The sequence below is a fragment of the Cherax quadricarinatus genome, chromosome 94, assembly GCF_038502225.1.
Source record: "Cherax quadricarinatus isolate ZL_2023a chromosome 94, ASM3850222v1, whole genome shotgun sequence".
NCBI classification, from domain to species: Eukaryota; Metazoa; Arthropoda; class Malacostraca; order Decapoda; family Parastacidae; genus Cherax; species Cherax quadricarinatus.
The window spans coordinates 3,197,529-3,222,464 of record NC_091385.1 but is presented as its reverse complement, the minus strand read 5'-3'; the positions used below and the strand labels follow the sequence as shown (position 1 = coordinate 3,222,464).

General features: G+C 42.0%; 1 protein-coding gene across 1 annotated transcript in view; it reads left to right on the top strand.

Annotated features, from left to right (window-relative positions):
* LOC128700902 (serine-rich adhesin for platelets) overlaps positions 1-24,936 on the top strand; it is a 492,925-nt gene that overhangs the window by 399,499 nt on the left and 68,490 nt on the right. The window contains exons 8-9 of the mRNA XM_070104797.1: positions 20,054-20,346; positions 23,079-23,289. Of these exons, the coding sequence (XP_069960898.1) occupies positions 20,054-20,346; positions 23,079-23,289 (504 nt within the window). The remainder of the gene's footprint in view (positions 1-20,053; positions 20,347-23,078; positions 23,290-24,936) is intronic.

The following is a 24,936-nucleotide window of genomic DNA, read 5'->3' as shown; positions in this document are numbered from 1 at the left end:
ATAATAATAATAATATATGTACATTTCCTTGCAAAGCTTGCATTGTATGGTTTACATATTATAAAATATTAATTACAAGGAAGGCCTCTAGCATGCCTAGGCATTTCGGGAAGACTAATTCTTATTCTTACCCTTTGTTGACAAATACATTACAAACTTTCCAGAAATTTGACTCCCCACATCGTATTATACTAAATATACAACAGTAGCAGTGTTGCATTTCTAATAAATACAAAGAAGTGGTTTTATGGTGGGTTCATGAGCAAGCACATTCGTCTACTCAATCTACTATTCTCTCTGTGCCAATCTTCCACAGGAAAGTCTCTTTGCACATTTTACCAGTACAGTGGACCCTTGACCAACGATATTAATCCGTTCCTGAGAGCTCATCGTTAATCGAAATTATCGTTAGTCGAGTTAATTTTCCCCATAAGAAATAATGGAAATCAAATTAATCCGTGCAAGACACCCAGAAATATTGAAAAAAAAAAATTTTACCACATGAAATATTAATTTTAATACACACAAACTGAAGAAGACATGTACAATTACATGACACGTACCTTTATTGAAGATCTTCCTAAACTTTTTAGTTTTTACAATGATTGTTGAGGATGCCAAACTCCTGTTTTTTTTTCCATCCCCACTAAAAACAGCCCCCAACATCTTCTACACTATGATCCCAGTTTTTAAAAAAGTTTCAAACCCTTTTGGCAAGAACAGCCCCTTTATTGCCATTTTTCCCCAAATATAGCTATTTGGGTTTTTTGGGGTTTTTGTACAACCTGGCTAGCCGGGGACACACACCCAATTTCTTTTAAAATGATCTCTTTTTAATCCATAGTAATTCACCCTTTTTTCTGTAGGGTTCACTAGAAGTTTCTTGGGGCCCCTTAAAAAAAGGGAGGTGCAATCACTAAAAAAAAGCTGTGATAATATGAAATGTTTTGATTGTATGTTTGGGTGGGGGCCGGTGGCTTGGTTGTAAAAATTGGCCCCTGGGCCCTTTAAGGCAATCGGGTTTTGAGTTTTTTGTTAGTGAGGCAAAATTTTTTAAATTAAAAAGACCTAATGGGTTTGGGAGACAATGCCAACATTTCGAGGGTTCATTTTTAATTTTAAAACGAAGTCCGGGAAAAAACGCTGGCCTGAGTCACAACACGTTTTTTGCCCATCAGGGAAATTTTTTGATAATTTTTTCCAACTGCGGGTGGGAAACCGGGTTTTAAAAATTGAAATTTGAACTGCCCCTGCCCGGGGGAGCCAAAATAATTTCAGGGACCCCCCCGATCGGCCAAAATCCATTTCCCCGGTCAAAAACAAAGGCCAAAAACCCAAATTTTATTTCCCCTAAAAATTAAAAGGAAATCAATTTAACTTTAAACAAAAAAATTCCAAAAAAAAAAAATTTTTTTTCAATTAAAAGAAAATTTGGGGCAAAGGCCCCAAACCTCCTCCTAATTTTTAAATATTTTTTTTTCAGACAACCCCACTTTCCCCTCCCGTGGGGGATTTTTAAAATGGGCTGGGGGGGCCAAAAGGTGGTAGTTTAAAGGAGGGAATTTAAGGGTTTAAACCCGGGGGGAAAAGGGGGGAACCCAAAAATTTTTCCAGAGGGCTGAGGAAAGGGTGTTGAGGTGGTTCGACATGTAGAGAGTGGGGCCAAAATTTACCCCTAAGATGGACCCGCCTTGTGGGAAAGGGAAAGGGGGGTAGGGGGCCCTTTTGGAAAAGGTTGGGGGGAGGGTAAAAGGGGGTTTTTGGGGGAGGGTTGGGTTTACAGGCATGGGAGTGTGTTTTTTAAAAGGGGGGAATGGAGACAAAAAGGTTTTTAAAATTTACGATTAATAAAAACTAAAAATACATACCTTTATTGAAGGCTAATGCTGGCTTCTGGAAGATAGGTAGGAGGAAAGAGGGAGGAGTTAGTGTTTCTAAGGGAAATCCCCCTCCATAAAGACTTCAGGTAGCAAAGCCCTCTCTAGGGTTACTTCCCTTCTCTGTCTCTTATTGCCACTAGAACAAGCTTGAGAGTCACTGGACCCCTGTCTCACAAAATAACTGTCCAGAGTGCTCTGTTTCTGGCATCTCTAAGATTTCCCTGAAGTGGGACAAGGTTTTGTCACTGAACATGTTGCAGATATGGATTGTTTCAGCTTTGTCAGGGTGGTATTTCTTTACAAAAGCTTGCACCCTAGTCCACATTACACAGACCTCTTCAATCTCTGAGGAAGGCACCTCCTTCACTCCCTCTTCCTCCTCTGAAGCAAGTTCCTCAGCTGCAGTCTGTTGCTATTCGAGATGAAGCTCTTAATAATAATAGTAATAATGTTTATTTCTTTGTAAAGGTTACAGTGTGCAATAACAATTTTGATTTGCCAAGAACAAAGATATGCCAAGGCATTTCGGGCAAACTAATCCTAATACATGTACATAGTAACTAATTAAAACTAGGTAAGATAATAGTACATAGTAATTATTACTTAAAAAATATGCATAGAATAGTGGTTAGCTGTTTTACAATCTTGTTTGGACTTAATAAATCTTATGTATACTTAGTTCAAAATCTAATTTACAAGGAATGGTGCAGGTGGTAATATTTTATGGAATGGCAGAATTAAAAGCCAGGAGGTCACATGATAAAACTAGCCAGTAGATGTTTGGTTGATTTGGTTAATATTGTGAGATATTGTGAGATATTTTGAGGAATTGTTAAATGTTGATGAAGATAGGGAAGCTGTGATTTCGTGTATAGGGCAAGGAGGAATAACATCTTGTAGGAGTGAGGAAGAGCCAGTTGTGAGTGTGGGGGAAGTTCGTGAGGCTGTAGGTAAAATGAAAGGGGGTAAGGCAGCCGGGATTGATGGGATAAAGATAGAAATGTTAAAAGCAGGTGGGGATATAGTTTTGGAGTGGTTGGTGCAATTATTTAATAAATGTATGGAAGAGGGTAAGGTACCTAGGGATTGGCAGAGAGCATGCATAGTTCCTTTGTATAAAGGCAAAGGGGATAAAAGAGAGTGCAAAAATTATAGGGGGATAAGTCTGTTGAGTGTACCTGGTAAAGTGTATGGTAGAGTTAAAATTGAAAGAATTAAGAGTAAGACAGAGAATAGGATAGCAGATGAACAAGGAGGCTTTAGGAAAGGTAGGGGGTGTGTGGACCAGGTGTTTACAGTGAAACATATAAGTGAACAGTATTTAGATAAGGCTAAAGAGGTCTTTGTGGCATTTATGGATTTGGAAAAGGCGTATGACAGGGTGGATAGGGGGGCAATGTGGCAGATGTTGCAAGTGTATGGTGTAGGAGGTAGGTTACTGAAAGCAGTGAAGAGTTTTTACGAGGATAGTGAGGCTCAAGTTAGAGTATGTAGAAAAGAGGGAAATTTTTTCCCAGTAAAAGTAGGCCTTAGACAAGGATGTGTGATGTCACCGTGGTTGTTTAATATATTTATAGATGGGGTTGTAAGAGAAGTAAATGCGAGGGTCTTGGCAAGAGGCGTGGAGTTAAAAGATAAAGAATCACACACAGGGTGGGAGTTGTCACAGCTGCTCTTTGCTGATGACACTGTGCTCTTGGGAGATTCTGAAGAGAAGCTGCAGAGATTGGTGGATGAATTTGGTAGGGTGTGCAAAAGAAGAAAATTAAAGGTGAATACAGGAAAGAGTAAGGTTATGAGGATAACAAAAAGATTAGGTGATGAATGATTGAATATCAGATTGGAGGGAGAGAGTATGGAGGAGGTGAACGTATTCAGATATTTGGGAGTGGACGTGTCAGCGGATGGGTCTATGAAAGATGAGGTGAATCATAGAATTGATGAGGGAAAAAGAGTGAGTGGTGCACTTAGGAGTCTGTGGAGACAGAGAACTTTGTCCTTGGAGGCAAAGAGGGGAATGTATGAGAGTATAGTTTTACCAACGCTCTTATATGGGTGTGAAGCATGGGTGATGAATGTTGCAGCGAGGAGAAGGCTGGAGGCAGTGGAGATGTCATGTCTGAGGGCAATGTGTGGTGTGAATATAATGCAGAGAATTTGTAGTTTGGAAGTTAGGAGGAGGTGCGGGATTACCAAAACTGTTGTCCAGAGGGCTGAGGAAGGGTTGTTGAGGTGGTTCGGACATGTAGAGAGAATGGAGCGAAACAGAATAACTTCAAGAGTGTATCAGTCTGTAGTGGAAGGAAGGCGGGGTAGGGGTCGGCCTAGGAAGGGTTGGAGGGAGGGGGTAAAGGAGGTTTTGTGTGCGAGGGGCTTGGACTTCCAGCAGGCATGCGTGAGCGTGTTTGATAGGAGTGAATGGAGACAAATGGTTTTTAATACTTGACGTGCTGTTGGAGTGTGAGCAAAGTAACATTTATGAAGGGATTCAGGGAAACCGGCAGGCCGGACTTGAGTCCTGGAGATGGGAAGTACAGTGCCTGCACTCTGAAGGAGGGGTGTTAATGTTGCAGTTTAAAAACTGTAGTGTAAAGCACCCTTCTGGCAAGACAGTGATGGAGTGAATGATGGTGAAAGTTTTTCTTTTTCGGGCCACCCTGCCTTGGTGGGAATCGGCCAGTGTGATAATAAAAAAAAAAAAAGATGATTTTTTAGCAGAGTCCTAAATTTATAAGTTGTCTGGGAATCCTTGACTTGTTCTGGTAGTGAGTTTCAGATCTTTGGGCCTTTTATGTTCATAGCATTCTTGCATAATAAGAGTTTTACTTGAGGGATGTTGAAAAGGGCCTTATGCCTTGTATTGTGACTGTGCATTCTGTTGTAACTTGCAGCTCTTCAGTGGTTAGCTCTTCATTGTGGTCCTCCACCAACTCTTCCACATCCTCGCCACTTGCCTCCAACCCCAGGGACTTCCACAGTCCACAGGGTCGGCAGGGTCAGGGTGAGCCTCAAACCCTTCAAAATCCCTCTCTAGGACACAATCTGGCCACAGTTTTCTCCAAGCAGAGTTCAAAGTCCAGGAAGTCACTCCCTCCCAAGCCTTACCAATAAGGCTTTTGCAGTGGAGGATAGTGAAGTGATTCCTCCAGAACTGTCTTAGGGTTAACTGAGTGTCCGAGGTCATTTCAAAGCATTCTTGAAACACTGCTTTTGTGTAGAGTTTTTTGAAGTTAGAAATGACCTGCTGGTCCATGGGCTGGAGGAGAGGAGTGGTGTTAGGAGGCAAGAACTTCACAGTGATGAAAGTGAAGCCCCTAAACACTTGGTCTTGCAAGTCTGGAGGATGAGCAGGAGCATTGTCCAGTACCAGGAGGCACTTGAGTGGCAATTTCTTTTCCAGGAGGTATTTTTTCACACTTGGGCCAAACACATCATTAACCCACTCTTCGAAAATTTGCCTTGTGATCCATGCCTTATGATTAGCTTTCCACATCACACACAATCTATTCTTCATGATAGTTTTTCTTGAACACTCTGGGATTTTCTGAGTGATACATGAGTAAAGGCTTCACTTTGCAATCACCACTAGCATTACCACACAACAAAAGAGTAAGCCTGTCTTTCATAGGCTTGTGTCCTGGCAGTGCCTTTTCCTCCTGGGTAATGTAGGTCCTGTTTGGCATTTTCTTCCAAAACAAGCCTGTTTCGTCACACTTGAACACTTGTTGGGATTCGAATCCTTCAGCCTTTACAGAGTCCTGGAATTCGTGAACATACTTTTCAGCTGCACATTTGTCAGAACTTGCAGCCTCACCATGCCTTACAATACTGTGTATGCCACTACGCTTCTTAAATCTGTCAAACCATCATTTGCTGGCCCTAAATTCACAAACTGCAGCACTTGTTTCAGGCATTTTCTTTTCAAGATCCTCATGCAACTGCTTTGCTTCTCACAAATAGTAGACTCCACAACACTGTCTCCCACTAATTCTTTTTCCTTAATCCACAATAATAATAACTTTTCCATCTCTTCCATTATTGGTGGCCTTTGTTTAGTTAGAAAAGTTACTCCTTTTGCAACATTAGCGTCTTTGATTTGTTCTTTCTTTGCCAGGATGGATGTAATTGTTGATTTATTCTTGCTGTACATCCTGGCAAGTTCCACCACCTTCATACCACTCTCAAACTTTCTATCACTTCATGCTTAAATTCCATGGTGTTTCTCACTTTCTTTACCACAGGAACTTTACTAAGAACTTTCTTTGGAGCCATCTTTACTTATTTCACAGTTGCACTGCAAGAAAAACCACTAAAAACAATGGTAAACAAGCAAAATGTTTGGATGTATGTGCAGAAGCTTCCTCAGGCACTGAGAAACAAAGCCAAACTGAAGCACAAGCTGCCCCAGCCAGCGAATGGACATGTCCAAAATGGCTGATAACCGGGCACCGAAAAACCCACCAATAACCGAGTTGGCCGATAACCAAACTGGCCGATAACTGGGGGTCCACTGTAATAGTTTATATCCACTAGATACAAAACTTTACAAAGGGAGTATCAGTAGTTCACATGGAAGACATTTGGTTTTACAGAGTATATTGGGCATATCTTAATACACTGTCCTATCTATCAGACAGCACACTGGATTCAGTTTTGACATGTACAACTCCCTGACGTGCTGTCTCCAACTGAACTATGTATTTATCAGAAATCTCACCCCAACATACTTCCCCTTTATGACACGATGGCTTTGGAAAAAATTTTTTCCATTTCCCCCCATGGAGAAAAAAGAAAAAAAAAGGGAACAAGAACTAGAAGAAAATAAAAATGTAAGTGAAAGAAAGCGTCCAAAAAATCTTGCATTTTTTAAAAAGGAAAAAAGAAAACCAACAATCTACCTTTTAAAACAATTCGGGTTTTTCTTTTTTCCCTCACTTGGAGAATGTAGTCCTCCCGGGGTGGTTGTTGTCTCCAACCTACTCCCCGGACGGCCCCTCCTGGGGGTTTTGTTGTTCCAACCTACTACCACAGGACGGAAACCTCCCGGGGTGGTTGTTGTTCCCCAACCTACCCCCGGGGGGCGGTGGTACCCCCCGTTGGTTCTCCCCAAAAACCTCAAACAGGACGTAGTACCCCCCGGGGGTTGCTGCTCCCCAACCCTCCAACAGGATGGTAAGACCCCCCCCTGGGTGGTTTTTCCCCCCAAAACCTTTCTCCCCGGGATGGAAAGTACCCCCCGGGTGGTTGTTTTTAAAAACCTCTACCCCCGGGGATGGTAGTCCTCCCGGGTGATTTGTTACCCCTTTCTCCCAGGAGGGGCCTCCCGGGGTGGTTTGCTGTTCCCCTACTCCCACAGGACGAGGCCCCGGGTGGTTTTGCCCCAAAACCCAAAACCACAGGACATAGTACCCCCCGGGTGGTTATTTTCAACCTACTACCACAGGAGGGTTGGTACCTCCCGGTGGTTGTTGTTCCATTTCCTCCCACCACAGGACAGTAGCCCTCCCTGGGGGGTTTTATTTTTTTCCCAACTCCCCCAAAGGAGGGTTAGTACCCCTGGGTGGTTGTTGTTCCCAAATTTTTACTACCACAGGGATGGTGGTCCCTTGGGGGGGTTTATTATCTACCAACCTCCCACAGGATGGTAGAAACCCCCTGGGTGGGTTATCCCCCAAACCCCCACCACAGGACGGTAGTCCCTAAAGGGTGGTTGCTACTACCAACCTACAACCCAGGATTTCCTGGGTGGTTGTTATCAAACCCACTCCCCACGGACTTATTTTCCCCCTGGGGGGGTTTTATCAAACCCCCGAGGTAAACCCCCTTATTTGGTTGTTATCTACCCCCTTATACCACAGGACTTTAGACCCCCCAATTGGTTTTTTTTCCCCAAACCCTACCCCCTATTTTTACACTGCCCTTTAAATGATGTACTTTTTTAAACACTTTTCATAAAAATAACAGGGAATTGATAGTTCAAAAAATTGAACAAAAAACCCAAAGGCCATTAAAATTGGAATTTTTATCCAGTCCCCCATTTTTAGGGATTTTAAATGCTTTCCGAGAAGAAAATAAATTGAATATGAATAAAATTTTAAAAAATATTTTACTTTCCAAAATTTTACAAAATTGAGCACGGGGGCGTCCCCCACCCAAAAAGACCCCACTTGAAAAATTTAAATATAGGGAAAACCCTCAATTCTCTAGTTTTTTATAAAAGCTAAAATTGATAAATTTTAATTTTCCCTCCCAGACCCATATGGTAAAAACCCCAAAAGAAAGTTTGGGGATGGTTGGGTTTTAATAATTTTATAATGGGGTTTTGTTTCCCCCCCCAAACTGCTTACGATGGCTCAGCCAATCAACCTAAAAGGCCAAGACCCCCAACCTTTGGACCCAATCCTTTTCCCCCCGGAAAGTGATGGACCTCGGGCTATGGGAAAGGGGTCCTAGGTTTTTCCTCCCTCCCCACCCGGGCCCTGGGGTATCACCCCCCCAATTGGGCCCCAGCTGGTCTCCAGGGTTTCCCCGACTCCCAGCACCCCTTAAAACATAAACCCCCCCTTCTCCGCCCCGGGCTCTCTGGGTAACACACACCCCGCAACCCCTTTTGCCGGGGTTTTCTCCATCCAAAAAAAAAATGAATATATACTTTTTAAAACCTTTTTCCCCTTTGAATGTATTGTACCCCCCAAACCAAAAATAACCCCCAAGTTTTAAAAATGTCTGTTTTTCCCACCCCCCCAATTTGCTTTCCCTTCTCATTCTACTCACACCCTGTTGCATTACTCCCAAGGTTTCCCTTTTTCCCATGTTTTAAACAGTCCCTTTCCCTTTGGACCAGCACCCCCATCTTCCTGGGGCATTTTGTTCTTTTTTAACTGCTAAGTTGATTTAAGTCATAATAACACTTTGCAAACAAACCATTTTAAAGTTTAAACCCGGGCCCTGATTTGAGCTAAAACCAGTTTTTAAACCAAGGGCCGGCAAAATTTAAAAATTTAAATAACTAGGTTTGGTGACCACGGAGGTTAGCAGGGCCCCCTTGGGGTAGTTTAAACGGTGGTGGCCCATGTTAACCCCCCCCAGGGTATAAATATCCCCAAGGGAAAGATCTTATTAAACCACCCGGGTTTGTTTTCAGGCATGGATTTAGGGTTTTCCAGTTGCCAGGGATTCTCCCTTCCCAAATTTTGGTTTTTTTCAAGTTTTTGTTTTTAAGCCCACTCCCCTTATTAAATTCTCTAAAACCTTTGTCTTATATTCAGCAAAATTTGCTGTTTGGAAATTTGCTCATTTTAACATTGCTCTTCTTTCCCCCCAACTTTTTTAATATCTTTTCCCTCCCCCTTTCTGTCTTTACCCATTCTTTGAAAAAAATCCCCTTCTTTTAAATTTTTTCCCCCCCTTAAAATTTTGATCTCATCAGCCCCACAAACATTATTTATTTTCCCCTTCTGCACCCCCTTCAAATCCCCCACAAAATTGATCCCTCATAGCACTGAAATTTATAAATCTATTGGCCCCCTTGACTTCACATTTCTTCATACACCTAGTATACCCCCTTTTGGGAAATTTTTTATATCTTTTCCCCCCCGGCTTTTTTCCATCCCACTTTCACTATCTACCTTTTTCCCCACCTTTTACCCTCACTGTATAAAACCCCCAAATGATCCATCATCTGTCACCCCTTTTTAAAGTGCCATCCACAAATCTCCCCATTAATCTTTAATCTACTAAACATTTTCCCTCTTCTGTTATTACATTATATATCTCCAAACTCGTTTCCTTTTTTCCCTAAAAATAACTATTACCCAAATTATTGCTCTTTCTTTCATAATTCAGTTGGGGGCGCCTCATTTATTTTGAAAAGGTTGACTCAGGCTCCCAAAAAGGGGAAAATTTCGTAAAGGAGAATGCCTTTTTTCCATTTAAAAATTTTTAAATAGCAAGTTTACACTAAACATATATTAATTTGGGCAATAGCGCTGGTTTAAAAAGAAACAAAAAAAAGAAAAAAAACAAAAGTACACTCATTGTTTTGAAATATTTGTAGTCTTCAGTGGGGTGAGAGGTGAGACAGTGGCCCCCCGGTTAACGGTATTTTTCTTTCCCCAAACGCCCAGGTCCCGACCGAAATTTTTTCCCCCAAAAGGAATTTGGGGGAAAGGGGGCCCTTTTCCCAGCCCCCAAACATCCGACAAACGCCCCCCCAAACCTTTTTAATAATTGGTCCTTGGGGGGTGATGGCGGGGTCCAAAATTTTTTGTGGTGTGTCGGGGTGTGAGCTCACCACCAAACCACACCTGCCCCAATCACCCTGCCCAAATTTGATTTAAAATTTTCCCACAGCAATTATTATATTTTTTTTTCCAGGGGTACCCCCTTTGTTAAACAAGTTTTTAATTTCAACAACTACCATTAAATCCCAAAGGGGAAATGGTCACTCCCTTTTTTAGGGCTCCCTAGAAAATTTCCAAAAATATCCCTGTAGTTCTTAATTTTATGTGAAACCTGTCCCTTGAATAAACTTTAAAAAAGGTCAGACAATTGGGCGTAGTAAATGTCAGGCTAAAGAAAAATTAATACCCGCCATTTTTGGGTTTCCCAAAACATTGCCTCGTTTTAAAGAAGTTTTAAACTAATACAAACCCAAAAATTTTTCTTAACCCAAATAGAATAAATAAATGGGATATCAGTAAAGGGATATAAAGGGGAAAAATTTTTCCAAGTTCCCCAAATAATATATTAAAATTGTAAAATTTTGTCTTTTGGACTTGAAAAATTTAATTCTTGCCCCTCCTAAAAACCCCTGAAAACCCAACACTTTTATGCCCATTGTTTCTGCTGGGGGTTTATGTATCATATTTATATGTTATTTTATGTTTTTTTTTTTTTAATTTTAAAAAAATTCATTGATGGATTAATAAAATGTTCTTTTAATTTTTAATTATGACATTAGTGTGCCCCAGTTTTAAAGGTTTTCTTTTTCATTATTATGGCATCTTCAAGACTTTTTAAAACCCACTAGTAAAAGGGGATTTAGGGTATTTTTCAGCCACGGGGTTTTTTGGGAAATGGAATAGTCTGGGCGAATTTGAGTAGGCAAAAACCATACTTAGTTTAAAAGGGGTATGAAAAAGCTCGGAGCGGGGGGGAGGCCCTGGCATCAGGGGCGGGCCAGGGCAAAAGGCCTCGACCCCCCCTTGGGTGAGTATTTTAGTGGGTTTTGGTTTTACCTGTACCCAGCACAGTGTGCAAAGTTTTTTTTAGGGTACAGGACCCAAAGTATTTAATGGAATTTATCATAAAATGCCAAAACTTTAAAACATTTGGGGTTTTAAAAATTTCCAGACATAATGGAGGGGCAGAGCTCATGGAGGTTTAAACCCAAACAATGATCCCAGTGCCCTTTTTAAACAAGTCAGGTGGGGGGGGGAGTCAAATGATTTTTTCCAAAATGTTAATCGTATTAGAAAAACAAACGCCGTGGGGGAGCCCTACTACGTGTGTACATATATGACAAAAATTTTCCTTAAAAGTAAACTTTCGGGGTTTTTTATGTTTTCCACAATATGGGGACCTGAAAAAATAGCAAACAGTGGAAGGTTTTAAAGGTTGGTACCCCAGTTTATAAGGCGGGTTACCCTCAGTTAAAACCTTCACTTTTCCCTATTTTTAACCCGCCCTTTTTAATTTAAAACCCAAAAGTGCAGAAGTCCACTGTACTCCTTTATTGTGATTTTTTGTGGGTGCAAGAAAGCAACACCCCAACACACACACACACACACACACACACACACACACACAAAAACACACACACACACACACACACACTGGGACTGGGCCCCTCAACCACAAATAGCTAAAGGACACCCCAAAAAGAAGTGTCCCTGTTTAGATGATGTGAATTAATGGGGAAATTAAATCTAAAAAAAGGGCCCGGGCAGGACTTCAAAGAGACTGGACAGACGGGACACCTTTTTCCTTAAATGGCCAAATTTTAATCCTGCCAAATGCAAAGTCATGAAGATAGGGAAGGGCACAGAAAAACCACGACAGAGTATAGGCTAGGTGGCCAAAGACTGCAAACCTCACTAAAGGAAAAAGATCTTGGGGTAGTATAACCCGAGCATGCCCTCCGGAAGCAAACATCAATCAGATAACGTTTTGCGGGCATTGGGGCCTGGAAAAACCTGAGAAAAAGGGCCCGGGAACCTTAGAAAGGGGAAATTTCAAGACCCCTGTACCCCGGTATGTGGGCCCATACGGGAGCCCCCTTTTTTTTGGAACCCCCCTTTGAAAAAAACCAAGTTTAAAAAAGGGAAAAAGGTTTCCCACCGGTTGGTTGACCCAAGGGAATTCCTATGAAGGGGTTTTAAAGGGAAAAAATGGGCCCTGACGACACTGGGGGAAACCGGGAGGGTCGGGGAGACATGATAACAACATATAAAATCCCCGGGGAATAGAAAAGGGGTGGCCCAAAGACAGGTGTTGGGGGGGACACAAAAACCAAGGGGCCACAATTGGAAGTTAAAGGGCACAAATGAGTCAGAAAATTTTAAAAATATTTCTTAAAATATAGAGTTGTAAGGCAGGGAATTTGGCCTGAAATGACGAAAGTGGGGCGGGAAAACCATGAAATTTTTTAAGACAAGGTTTGTTTCCCTTCCTTTGGACCCGGGAGGGGGGCCCAGAAACCCTGGTAAAGGGGGGCCAGGACCCAAGACTGGGGCCCCCTAACCCAAAAAGGAGGAGTGTACACACACACACACACACACACACACAAAAAATTTTTTTGGGACTGCAAGAAGGCGTTTGAAAAGTTCCACAAAAGAGATTGGTGCAAAACTGGAGGCCCAAAGGGGATAACAGGGAAGGCACTAAAGGGAATCGGGGAATATTGTCAGGAAGACAGCAGGGGGAAGTCATTTTCGGGGGAAGGTGTCGGGTGGGCCCCTGTGACCAGGGGGTCCCCGAGGGTCAGTCCTAGGCCCAGTGCTGTTTCGGGTATTTTAAACACAGGGAGGGAAAGGAATAACTCTGAGGTGTCCCTGTTTGCAGAGGGCGTGAAGTTGATGAGAAGAATCCCCTTTTGATCAAGACCCCCCCAAGGAACTAAAAAGGGGGATCTGGACGGGCTGCAGAACTTTCCAAAAATTGGCTCCGGGAGTTCAATCCCCCCAAGTGCAAAGTCAACACACACACACACACACACACATACACACACACACACACACACACACACACACACACACACACACACACACACACACACACACACACACACACACACACACACACACACACACACACACAGGATTCTGCAAGAGAAAGCAAGACTGAGGGACAAACGGGTACCAGAGAGTATACCTCGACTGCGACAGAACACAAGAAGAAAGGACTACACTGAAAGAGAGGGTACAGAGACGCAAGGAGGAACAAGAGGCAATGACGAAGATGAGCAGGACCCAGACACAGGGGGAAGGGCAAACACACCCCACAGAATCTCCCACCAAAAGACTCCAACCGCGACATTCCCAACGCAACTGAGCAACCTATACTACAACCCACTCACTGTTCCCTCTGCCACCAACCCCCATATCACAAACCTCACCCCAACAGCTGTCCCTTATGGGCATTCTGACCCCACCCCCATCATCACAAACCCCACCTACACCACAGCCCCATATAGGCCCCCCACCAAGGCTCTCGCTCCCCCATCCCCAATATTCTTGCATGACCACAATGATAGAAAAGAAACTGAGAGTTTGGTACACAAACGCAGATGGAATAACGAATAAACATGAGGAATGGAACGAAAGAATCAGTGAGAAATCCCCAGACATCATAGCAGTCACAGAAACAAAACTCGCTGAGACAATAACAGACACAATCTTCCCAACGGGATATCAGATCCTGAGGAAAGATAGAAGGAGTAGAGGGGGAGGAGGGGTTGCACTGCTCATAAAACACCGATGGGGATTTGAGGAAATGGAAGGCATGGACATGATTGGAGAAAGAGACTACATTGTAGGTACAATTCAGTCCGGAGAACATAAAGTAGTCATTGGAGTGATGTATAACCCACCACAGAACTGCAGGAGGCCAAGAGAGGAGTACGAAGAAAACAACAGGGTGATGGTGGACACACTGGCTGAGGTGGCAAGAAGAGCTCACTCGAGCAGAGCAAAGTTACTGGTAATGGGCGATTTCAACCACAGGGAGATCGACTGGGAAAACCTGGAGCCACATGGGGGTCCCGAAACATGGAGAGCCAAGATGATGGATGTGGTACGTGAAAACCTCATGCATCAACATGTCAGGGACACAACCAGAGAGAGGGAGGATGAGCCAGCAAGACTGGATCTTGTGTTCACCCTGAGCAGTTCAGACATTGAGGACATCACTTATGAGAGGCCCCTTGGAGCTAGTGATCACGTGGTTCTGAGTTTTGATTATATAGTAGAGTTACAAGTGGAGAAGGTAACAGGAACTGAAGGGGACAGGCCAAACTATAAAAGGGGGGACTACACAGGTATGAGAAACTTCCTGCAGGAGGTTCAGTGGGACAGAGAAATGGTAGGAAAATCAGTAAACGAGATGATGGAATATGTGGCAACAAAGTGCAAGGAGGCAGAGGAAAGGTTTGTTCCCAAGGGAAACAGTAATAATAGGAAGACCAAAACGAGTCCTTGGTTTACCCGAAGGTGTAGGGAGGCAAAAACTAAGTGCAACAGAGAATGGAAAAGGTACAGGAGGCATAGGACCCAGGAAAACAAGGAGATTAGTAGAGGAGCCAGAAACGAGTATGCACAGATAAGGAGGGAGGCCCAGCGACAGTATGAAAACGACATAGCATCGAAAGTCAAATCTGACCCGAAACTGCTGTATAGCCACATTAGGAGGAAGACAACAGTCAAGGACCAGGTGATAAGGCTGAGGAAAGAAGGTGGAGAACTCACAAGAAACGATCAAGAGGTATGTGAGGAGCTCAACACGAGATTTAAGGAAGTATTTACAGTAGAGACAGGAAGGACTCTTGGGGGACAGACCAGATGGGGACACCAGCAAGGAATACACCAACAAGTGTTGGACGACATACGTACAGATGAGGAGGTGGTGAAGAAACTGCTAAAGGACATCGATACCTCAAAGGCAATGGGACCGGACAACATCTCCCCATGGATTCTTAGAGAGGGAGCAGATATGTTGTGCGTGCCACTTACCACAATCTTCAACACGTCCCTGGAAACTGGGCAACTACCTGAGATATGGAAGACGGCAAATGTAGTTCCCATTTTTAAAAAAGGAGACAGAAAAGAGTCACTAAACTATAAACCTGTGTCATTGACGTGTATAGTATGCAAAGTTATGGAGAAGATTATCAGGAGGAGAGTGGTGGAGCACCTGGAACGGAACAAGAGTATAAATGCCAACCAGCACGGATTCATGGAAGACAAATACTGTGTCACAAACCTTCTGGAGTTTTATGATAAAAGAAGTAAGACATGAGAGAGAGGGGTGGGTTGATTGCATCTTCTTGGACTGCAAGAAGGCCTTTGACACAGTTCCTCACAAGAGATTAGTGCAGAAGCTAGAGCATCAGGCACATATAACAGGAAGGGCACTGCAATGGATCAGAGAATACCTGACAGGGAGGCAACAACGAGTCATGGTACGTAATGATGTATCACAGTGGGCACCTGTGACAAGCGGGGTCCCACAGGGGTCGGTCGTAGGACCAGTGCTATTTTTGGTATATGTGAACGACATGATGGAAGGGTTAGACTCAGAAGTGTCCCTGTTTGCAGATGATGTGAAGTTAATGAGGAGAATTAAATCAGATGAGGACCAGGCAGGACTTCAAAGAGACCTGGACAGACTGGACACCTGGTCCAGCAAATGACTTCTCGAATTTAATCCTGCCAAATGCAAAGTCATGAAGATAGGGGAAGGGCACAGAAGACCACAGACAGAGTATAGGCTAGGTGGCCAAAGACTGCAAACCTCACTCAAGGAGAAAGATCTTGGGGTGAGTATAACACCGAGCATGTCTCCGGAAGCACACATCAATCAGATAACTGCTGCAGCATATGGGCGCCTGGCAAACCTGAGAACAGCATTCCGATACCTTAGTAAGGAATCATTCAAGACACTGTACACCGTGTATGTCAGGCCCATACTGGAGTATTCAGCACCTGTTTGGAACCCGCACTTGATAAAGCACGTCAAGAAACTAGAGAAAGTACAAAGGTTTGCGACAAGGTTAGTTCCAGAGCTAAGGGGAATGTCCTATGAAGAAAGATTAAGGGAAATCGGCCTGATGACACTGGAGGACAGGAGGGTCAGGGGAGACATGATAACGACATATAAAATACTGTGTGGAATAGACAAGGTGGACAAAGACAGGATGTTCCAGGGAGGGGACACAGAAACAAGAAGCCACAATTGGAAGCTGAAGACACAGATGAGTCAGAGAGATATTAGGAAGTATTTCTTCAGTCATAGAGTTGTCAGGCAGTGGAATAGCCTAGAAAATGACGTAGTGGAGGCAGGAACCATACACAGTTTTAAGACGAGGTTTGATAAAGCTCATGGAGTGGAGAGAGAGACGGCCAAGTAGCAACCGGTGAAAAGGCAGGGCCAGGAGCTAAGACTCGACCCCTGCAACCACAAATAGGTGAGTACAACATGGTTTCAGAGACGGGAAATCCTGTGTCACAAACCTACTGGAGTTCTATGACATGGTGACAGTAGTAAGACATGAGAGAGAGGGGTGGGTGGATTGCATCTTCTTGGACTGCAAGAAGGCGTTTGACACAGTACCACACAAGAGATTAGTGCAAAAACTGGAGGACCAAGCAGGAATAACAGGGAAGGCACTGCAGTGGATCAGGGAATACTTGTCAGGAAGACAGCAGCGAGTAATGGTACGAGGCGAGGTGTCAGAGTGGGCACCTGTGACCAGCGGGGTCCCACAGGGGTCAGTCCTAGGACCAGTGCTGTTTCTGGTATTTGTGAACGACATGACGGAAGGAATAAACTCCGAGGTGTCACTGTTTGCAGATGACGTGAAGTTGATGAGAAGAGTTCATTCAATCGAAGACCAGGCAGAAATACAAAGGGATCTGGACAGGCTGCAGACCTGGTCCAGCAACTGGCTCCTGGAGTTCAGTCCCACCAAGTGCAAAGTCATGAGGATTGGGGAAGGGCAAAGAAGACCGCAGATGGAGTACAGTCTAGGGGGGTCAGAGACTACAAACATCACTCAAGGAAAAAGATCTTGGGGTGAGTATAACACCAGGCACATCTCCTGAAGCGCACATCAACCAAATAACTGCTGCAGCATATGGGCACCTGGCAAACCTCAGAACAGCATTCCAACATCTTAATAAGGAATTGTTCAGGACCCTGTACACCGTGTACGTTAGGCCCATATTGGAGTATGCGGCACCAGTTTGGAACCCAAACCTAGCCAAGCATGTAAAGAAACTAGAGAAAGTGCAAAGGTTTGCAACAAGACTATTCCCAGAGCTAAGAGGTATGTCCTATGAGGAGAGGTTAAGGGAAATCAACCTGACGACACTGGAGGACAGGAGAGATAGGGGGGACATGATAACGACTTACAAAATACTGAGAGGAATTGACAAGGTGGACAAAGACAGGATGTTCCAGAGACTGGACACAGTAACAAGGGGACACAGTTGGAAGTTGAAGACACAGATGAATCAAAGGGATGTTAGGAAGTATTTCTTCAGCCACAGAGTAGTCAGGAAGTGGAATAGTTTGGGAAGCGATGTAGTGGAGTCAGGATCCATACATAGCTTTAAGCAGAGGTACGATAAAGCTCATGGTTCAGGGAGAGTGACCTAGTAGCGACCAGTGAAGAGGCGGGGCCAAGAGCTTGGACTCGACCCCTGCAACCTCAACTAGGTGAGTACACACACACACACATATCAAAGCAGGGTGGTCCAAAAAGAAAAACAAGAGTTCTTCTTTTTAACTTTAGTAATATATACAGGAGAAGGGGTTACTAGGCCCTTGCTCCTGCCATTTTAGTCACCTGTTATGACATGCATGGCTTATGGAGGAAAAATTCTTTTCCACTTCTCCATGGAGATAAGAGGAAAGAAACAAGAACAAGAACTAGTAAGAAAAGAGAAGAAAACCCAGAGGGGTGTGTGTGTGTGTATGTGTGTATATATATATATATATATATATATATATATATATATATATATATATATATATATATATATATATATATATATATATATATATATATATATATATATAATGTGTATATATATATATATATATGCAATAAGATCACAGTAAACAGGTGATTTCAGAATATGCAAAACAACCACTCTGAAAGGGACAACCAGCCTTATTCAAATAAAAATATGTTGGTTCTCCCTTACCATGAAAACTTGGTTGATATGCCTTCTCTTCTTAAGACTTTTAATATTAAAGTTGTATTCAAAAATCTCGATACAGTAAAAAAACTTTTGATAAAGAATTCCCCCCAAAATGCTGATGGATGTGTCTATAAGATTCCTTGTAAAACTTGCGATAAAGTTTATTACGGTCAAACTGGTAAAAATCTCGAACTAAGATTAAAACAACATAAATATAGCATTAGAACTGGACAAGATTCCAATGCTCTATTTATTCATGTAAGAGATTTTAACCATCCAATTGATTTTCAAAAAGTTGAGAAAGTAGTATCAAGCAAGTCCATGGTCGACAGGAATATAATTGAATCTTGTTTCATAAAAAGCAGTTTTGACAATAATATGAATATTTCCTTTGGTTTATATAAATTAGATCCATTTATAATTAATAGAATTTGGGAAGAATTTAATAATACACTGGACAAATAATCTTTAAAATTTCTTATTTCTTGGGTAGAATAGTTTGTGGGGTGAGTTGTGCCAAGGACCTTTCCAAGTTGGCTCGCCGCGCGTCACGTGTTTAAACCGTTGTGGGATCTGATAGTGAGGTGCCGACCAGACCCCTTATATAGCTTCCTTGGATGCTTTACTTTCATAGTTCCTTGATAATGTGAGTAGTCACGAAAGCGCTTGGAATTTCTCTATTCTTTCAGAGTGGTTGTTTTGCGCATATATATATATATATATATATATATATATATATATATATATATATATATATATATATATATATATATATATATATATATATATATATATATATATATATATATATATATATATATGTATATATATGTATATATATATATATATATATATATATATATGTATATATATATATATATGTATATATATATATATATATATATATATATATATATATTTCAACACACCGGCCGTATCCCACTGATGTGGGGTGGCCCAAAAGGAAAAACAAAAGTTTCTCCTTTTACATTTAGTAATATATACAGGAGAAGAGGTTACTAGCCCCTTGCTCCCGGCATTTTAGTCGCCTCTTACAACACGCATGGCTTACGGAGGAAGAATTCTGTTCCACTTCCCCATGGAGATAAGAGGAAATAAACAAGAATAAGAACTAGAAAGAAAATAGAAGAAAACCCAGAGGGGTGTGTATATATGTGCTTGTACATGTATGTGTAGTGTGACCTAAGTGTAAGTAGAAGTAGCAAGACGTACCTGAAATCTTGCATGTTCATGAGACAGAAAAAAGGACACCAGCAATCCTACCATCATGTAAAACAATTACAGGCTTTCGTTTTACACTCACTTGGCAGGACGGTAGTACCTCCCTGGGCGGTTGCTGTCTACCAACCTACTACCTATATATATATATATATATATATATATATATATATATATATATATATATATATATATATATGCTTGTACATGTATGTGTAGTGTGACCTAAGTGTAAGTAGAAGTAGCAAGACGTACCTGAAATCTTGCATGTTTATGAGACAGAAAAAAGACACCAGTAATCATACCATCATGTAAAACAGTTATAGGCTTTTGTTTTACACTCACTTGGCAGGACGGTAGTACCTCTCTGGGTGATTGCTGTCTTTGAACCTGCTACCTAGGATATATATACGTATATTTATTTATTTATGTATTTATATTGATTGTGTGCGTGTGATGAAATCATTCTTGCATGAAGACATATTACTGGATGGAAATATAATTCAGCAGGCCATTTCTTCCCAGTGGGCCGACCAGCCCAGAGTACAGCCCTCCTTCACGCCTGGGCTCCGGGTACCCTGGGGGCGGCGCCCCCTTCCAGCATCCACCCAGCATTGACGAACAGACTGAACCTGTGGACTTCTCTTCACCTGCTGAGCCAGTCAACTTCAGTCTAGCGAGGCCCCTGGAGTATGGGGTCACCCCTGATTACTCCAGGGCACCCACGGCCCCTGCCTGCCCGCCTCATGATAATACCTATGCCACCACCCCCGACAGAACCCACGATTTCAGGAATATGAATGGTAAGCTGGTGGTTACAGCCCATGCTGGGTGCTAGTGACCTCTTATACTGGGTCTTTGTAGGTATAAAGGATCCTAGTGACCCATTATGACCTTGGCCCTCCCTCCCATGGGATGGGTCATGGGCTGGTGGACTCTTGCAGAATTTTTTTTTTTCTGTTGGTCCCATGTTGAATCTCTCTCTCTCCAAAAAAAATACTGTCTGCACTTTCATGCTTCCCAAGGGATCTTCATCCAAGGAATTGGAGAAAGAATAAAATATCAAGTCCAAGTGTTACTTTGATTTACTAACATCTGATTACTTCTAAGACTTACTAACATCTGACTGTTACAAACATCTGTGTTTGAATGTTACCAAGACTTACTAACATCCGAGTCTTTTGACTCGCTCTAATCTAAATTTCTAGGTGTTTAATTTCTATTACATGTAAACATTGGAAACATTAAATATAATTTCCACTAACGTTTACTGATAACCCATTGTTTAGCTGATGTTTAACATCACAAACATTACCCTAAATTAATCTTAATGTTTAGGAACATTAATATACTCTGGATCATTGAGATAAAATATTAACATCTCAGTGTTTATAAAACATTTGTTAGTTGACCCTGACTAAACACTTGGTGTTTTGATTGGATCAAAATGTATGTTTTGTGTCTCTAAAGTTATAAATCTAACCCTATACTAGTCACTTATGATCTAATTCTAAATCCTAGTGACACAATAGAATTCTGTTAACGTCTTTGCTAATTCCAACTAATCCAATAGTAGCCTGCTATTCCAGAACAGGCAACTAAGCCATCCTAGCTTTAAACTAATCCCTCCTAGCTTTACACTAACCCTTCCTAGCTTTCATCTAGCCCATCTTAGATTTAAACTAACCACCTCCTAGCTTTTATCTAGCACCTCCTAACTTTCTTCTAACACCTGTCAGCTAACACCTAGCTATCATCTAATACCTCCTAGCTTTCATTTAACACATATCAGCTAACACTTCCTAGCTATCTATCAGCTAATGCCTAGCTATCATCTAATACCTCCTAGCTTTTTGCTAACACCTAGCTTTCATTGAACACACATCAGCTAACACTTCCTAGCTATCTATCAACTAACACCTAGCTATCATCTAATACCTCCTAGCTTTTTGCTAACACCTACCTTTCTTTAACACGCATCAGCTAGCACTTCCCAGCTATCAGCTAACACCTAGCTTTCATATAGCCTCTCAAATACCTTTAAATAAATTTTATTTTATACCCCAATTAAACCCATTAGACTTACTTTTCCTTATGAAAATGTGCCTTTCTTAGAACTTCTAATGTTATAACCCCTTTAAAACTCTTTAATAACCTTTTACAACCCTTTTATACCTCTTTTATATCCCTTTATAACCCTTTTATATCCCTTTGTAACACTTTAATAGCTCCTTATATCCCTTTTATAACACTGTATAACTATTTCTACCCATTTTATAGCCCTTTGTAACCTTTTGTAAATATTTACAACCCTTTATAACCCTTATAATACTTCATAACAATTTATGGCCACTTACAATCTTTTATAACTAATTTAGAGCTTTATATAACCCTTTATAGAGAGAGCTAACTGACAGCAGTAATGTTGACAAAGATTTCAAAACATGACTCACGAAATCGTAATGACACGATTGCAAACAAACCATACCCCGGCCGGGATTGAACCCGCGGTCAGGGTATGGTTTGTTTGCAATCGTGAGTAATGTTGATGGCAGTGAAGGGACTTGAACTAGAGTTCGTCACGGCCACGCTAGCTGGAGATTCGTCTGTAAAAACTTGCATTTGTGGTCACAGTGGTGCCTGTGCTAACCTTCCTATGGTGTAGAAATATAACTAGTTGGACGAATCTTATTGTGGCTAGCTGGTCTAGTGGCTAACGCGACGGTCTGGAGTTTTGAGACTCTCTGACCGCGGGTTCAATCCCGGCCGGGGTATGGTTTGTTTTCAAAACATTTTTATGGAAAACCCAAAACTATGGGCTGTTTAGTCTCTTTACCTGTGATCTGCTTTCTTTTAATCAGACAGTGCATGTTATAGAGGTTTTGGGCTTTGTGCAACTAAATTTTGACTTCTTTGTTAATATTATTGCTGTCAGCTCTCTCTGCAAATCAATGTCACCTAGTGCTAATATTGAATTATTTACTGATGGCTCATCATGCAGGCGAAATGAGATCTTTCTCGAGTCTTGAGGCAGTTTACATAAGTTGGTTATGAGAAAGGTGAGGTAGTGGTCCGTAGCATTGTCAGTGATTATACCTGTTTGTAGTGGAGATGTGTTGGTCAAGATATGGTCAAGTAATGAGGCAGTTGTCTCAGAGATTCTTGTTGGCTTAGTTATAGAAGGTAGTAGCAAGCAGTTGTTCATAGTGTTTGTAAGAAACTTTACCCCCTAGTACCACCCCTACTAACCCTTGGTAAGAAACCCCCTAGTACCACCCTCACTAACTCTCTGTAAGAAACTACCCTGTAGTACCAGGACTAACTGCCACTAACCTGGACTAACTACCACTAACCTGGACTAACTACCACTAATCTGTACTAACTACCACTAACCTGTAGTAGCTACCACTAACCAGTGCTAGCTACCACTAACCAGTACTGGCTACCACCAACCTGTACTAACACTAACCCATATTAAGTACAACCACCCCTACTAACCCCTACTAACCACTTACCCCTACTAACCACTAACCAGGCTACAACACCATGAGCAGCCGCCCCTATGACGTGAGTAGCGCCTACAACAGTGGCTACATGGGTTATCAAGGCTACCAGGGAGGCTACATGGCTACAGGCAGCTATGGTACTACCATGGGTGGAGACTACATGACTACCAGTGCTTGTACCACCCCATACCAGCTCTCACCCTCACGTTCACAACCCCCTCAGACGCCCATGCCAGACAGGTACGCCCACACCCCATACCCACGCCCACACTACATCTAAAGCAGTAGAGATGTGATGATGCAGTCAGTCCAAAACCCTTGAAGACATACATAGTTTTGAGGCTGTCAGTCCCTAGGGACTGCCTACCATGTGAAAAATCACGAAAGCACTTGTAATAGTACTATTTTTTCACTTTGGTTATTTTGCATTATAAAAATAAGTCAGAGGCTATACTAGCTAGACTCGTACTTAGTAAAGTCCATTATCCATAATCTCAGACTAAGTTGTTTCACAAAATCGCCAGAATGTTCATTATGCAGTGACATTTTTCAGTGATGCAACTTTAGTAGCTCTTTGGGCTTTCTAGAGTAGCTTTGTAGAGGTGTGCATGAGACTAGTGTTCCTCCCAGCTCTTGCCTGGGCTGCCTAGTGGGAGGTAGATCTGCATGAAGAATAAGGCACAATACCGTGACTGGAACAATACACAAATAACCCAACTCATAAAGCTTACAACGACGTTTCAGTTCAACTTGGACCAGGTTGTGTATACACCTGCATAATAGTGTAGTTTTACATAGGTAGACGTGTCCTGTAGCTTGATAAGGTGTCCCATAGCTCAATCGCTAGCACACTCGGCTCACACACTGAGGTCCAGAGTTCAAATCCCCAGTATGGCTGGAAAACACTTAAGACATGTTTCCATAAGACACCTGCTGTCCATGTTCACCCATCAGTATAAAATGGGTACCTAGGAGTTAGTCGACTGATGTGGGTCACATCCTGCGACAAAATTGACCTAATTTGCCCGAAAGGCTCTGCATAACAAGCAGCTTTCTACATAATAGTAGTTTGTCATTGATGTTAGCTATGGTCTGTATACCTTGTACATGTACCTGTAGAAATAAAAATCTATTATATATTATTAAGCCTGAATAGCAACAGACTTGTCACTTGTGGTACAATAAGTCAAGCTACACAGGCTTTCTAACTTTGTGGTTATGTATATATAGTTAGTTACACATGGTTAGGCATGGCTATGTGTTATATGTAAGCTAGGTTTACTTGGGGTGTGTGCGCTTGGTCCTCGGGGGGAGGGCCCCTGGGGAAGGGGTTTGGGGGAGGGGGGAAAGGAGGTTTGGGGAGGGGGACTTTCCCGCAGGCATGGGGCGTTTTTTGATAGGAGGAATGGAGACAAAAATTTGGTTTTTTAAAACGCGTGCTGTTTGGGGGAGCAAAATAACATTTATGAAGGGGTTCCCGAAAAAACCCCCAGGCCGGACTTGAGTCCTGGGGGATGGGGAAATACAGTGCCTGCACTCTGAAGGGGGGTGTTTAAAGGGTTTAAAACTGTAGTGTAAAGCACCCTTTTCCCCAAAACAGTGATGGAGGAATGATTTGGGGAAAGTTTTTTTTTTTTTGCCATTTTGGTGGGGAAACGGCCGGGGTGATAAAAAAATATATATATATATATATATATATATATATATATAAAATATATATATATATATATATAATATATATATATATATATATATATATTTTTATATAATATATATACAAAACATACATACATAATAATACAAAATACTTTTTAAAAGGGATGATGTGTACCTTTAAAAAGAAAGTAGTTTGTTGGGTTTTGTATTGGGGGATAAAAAGGGTTTATG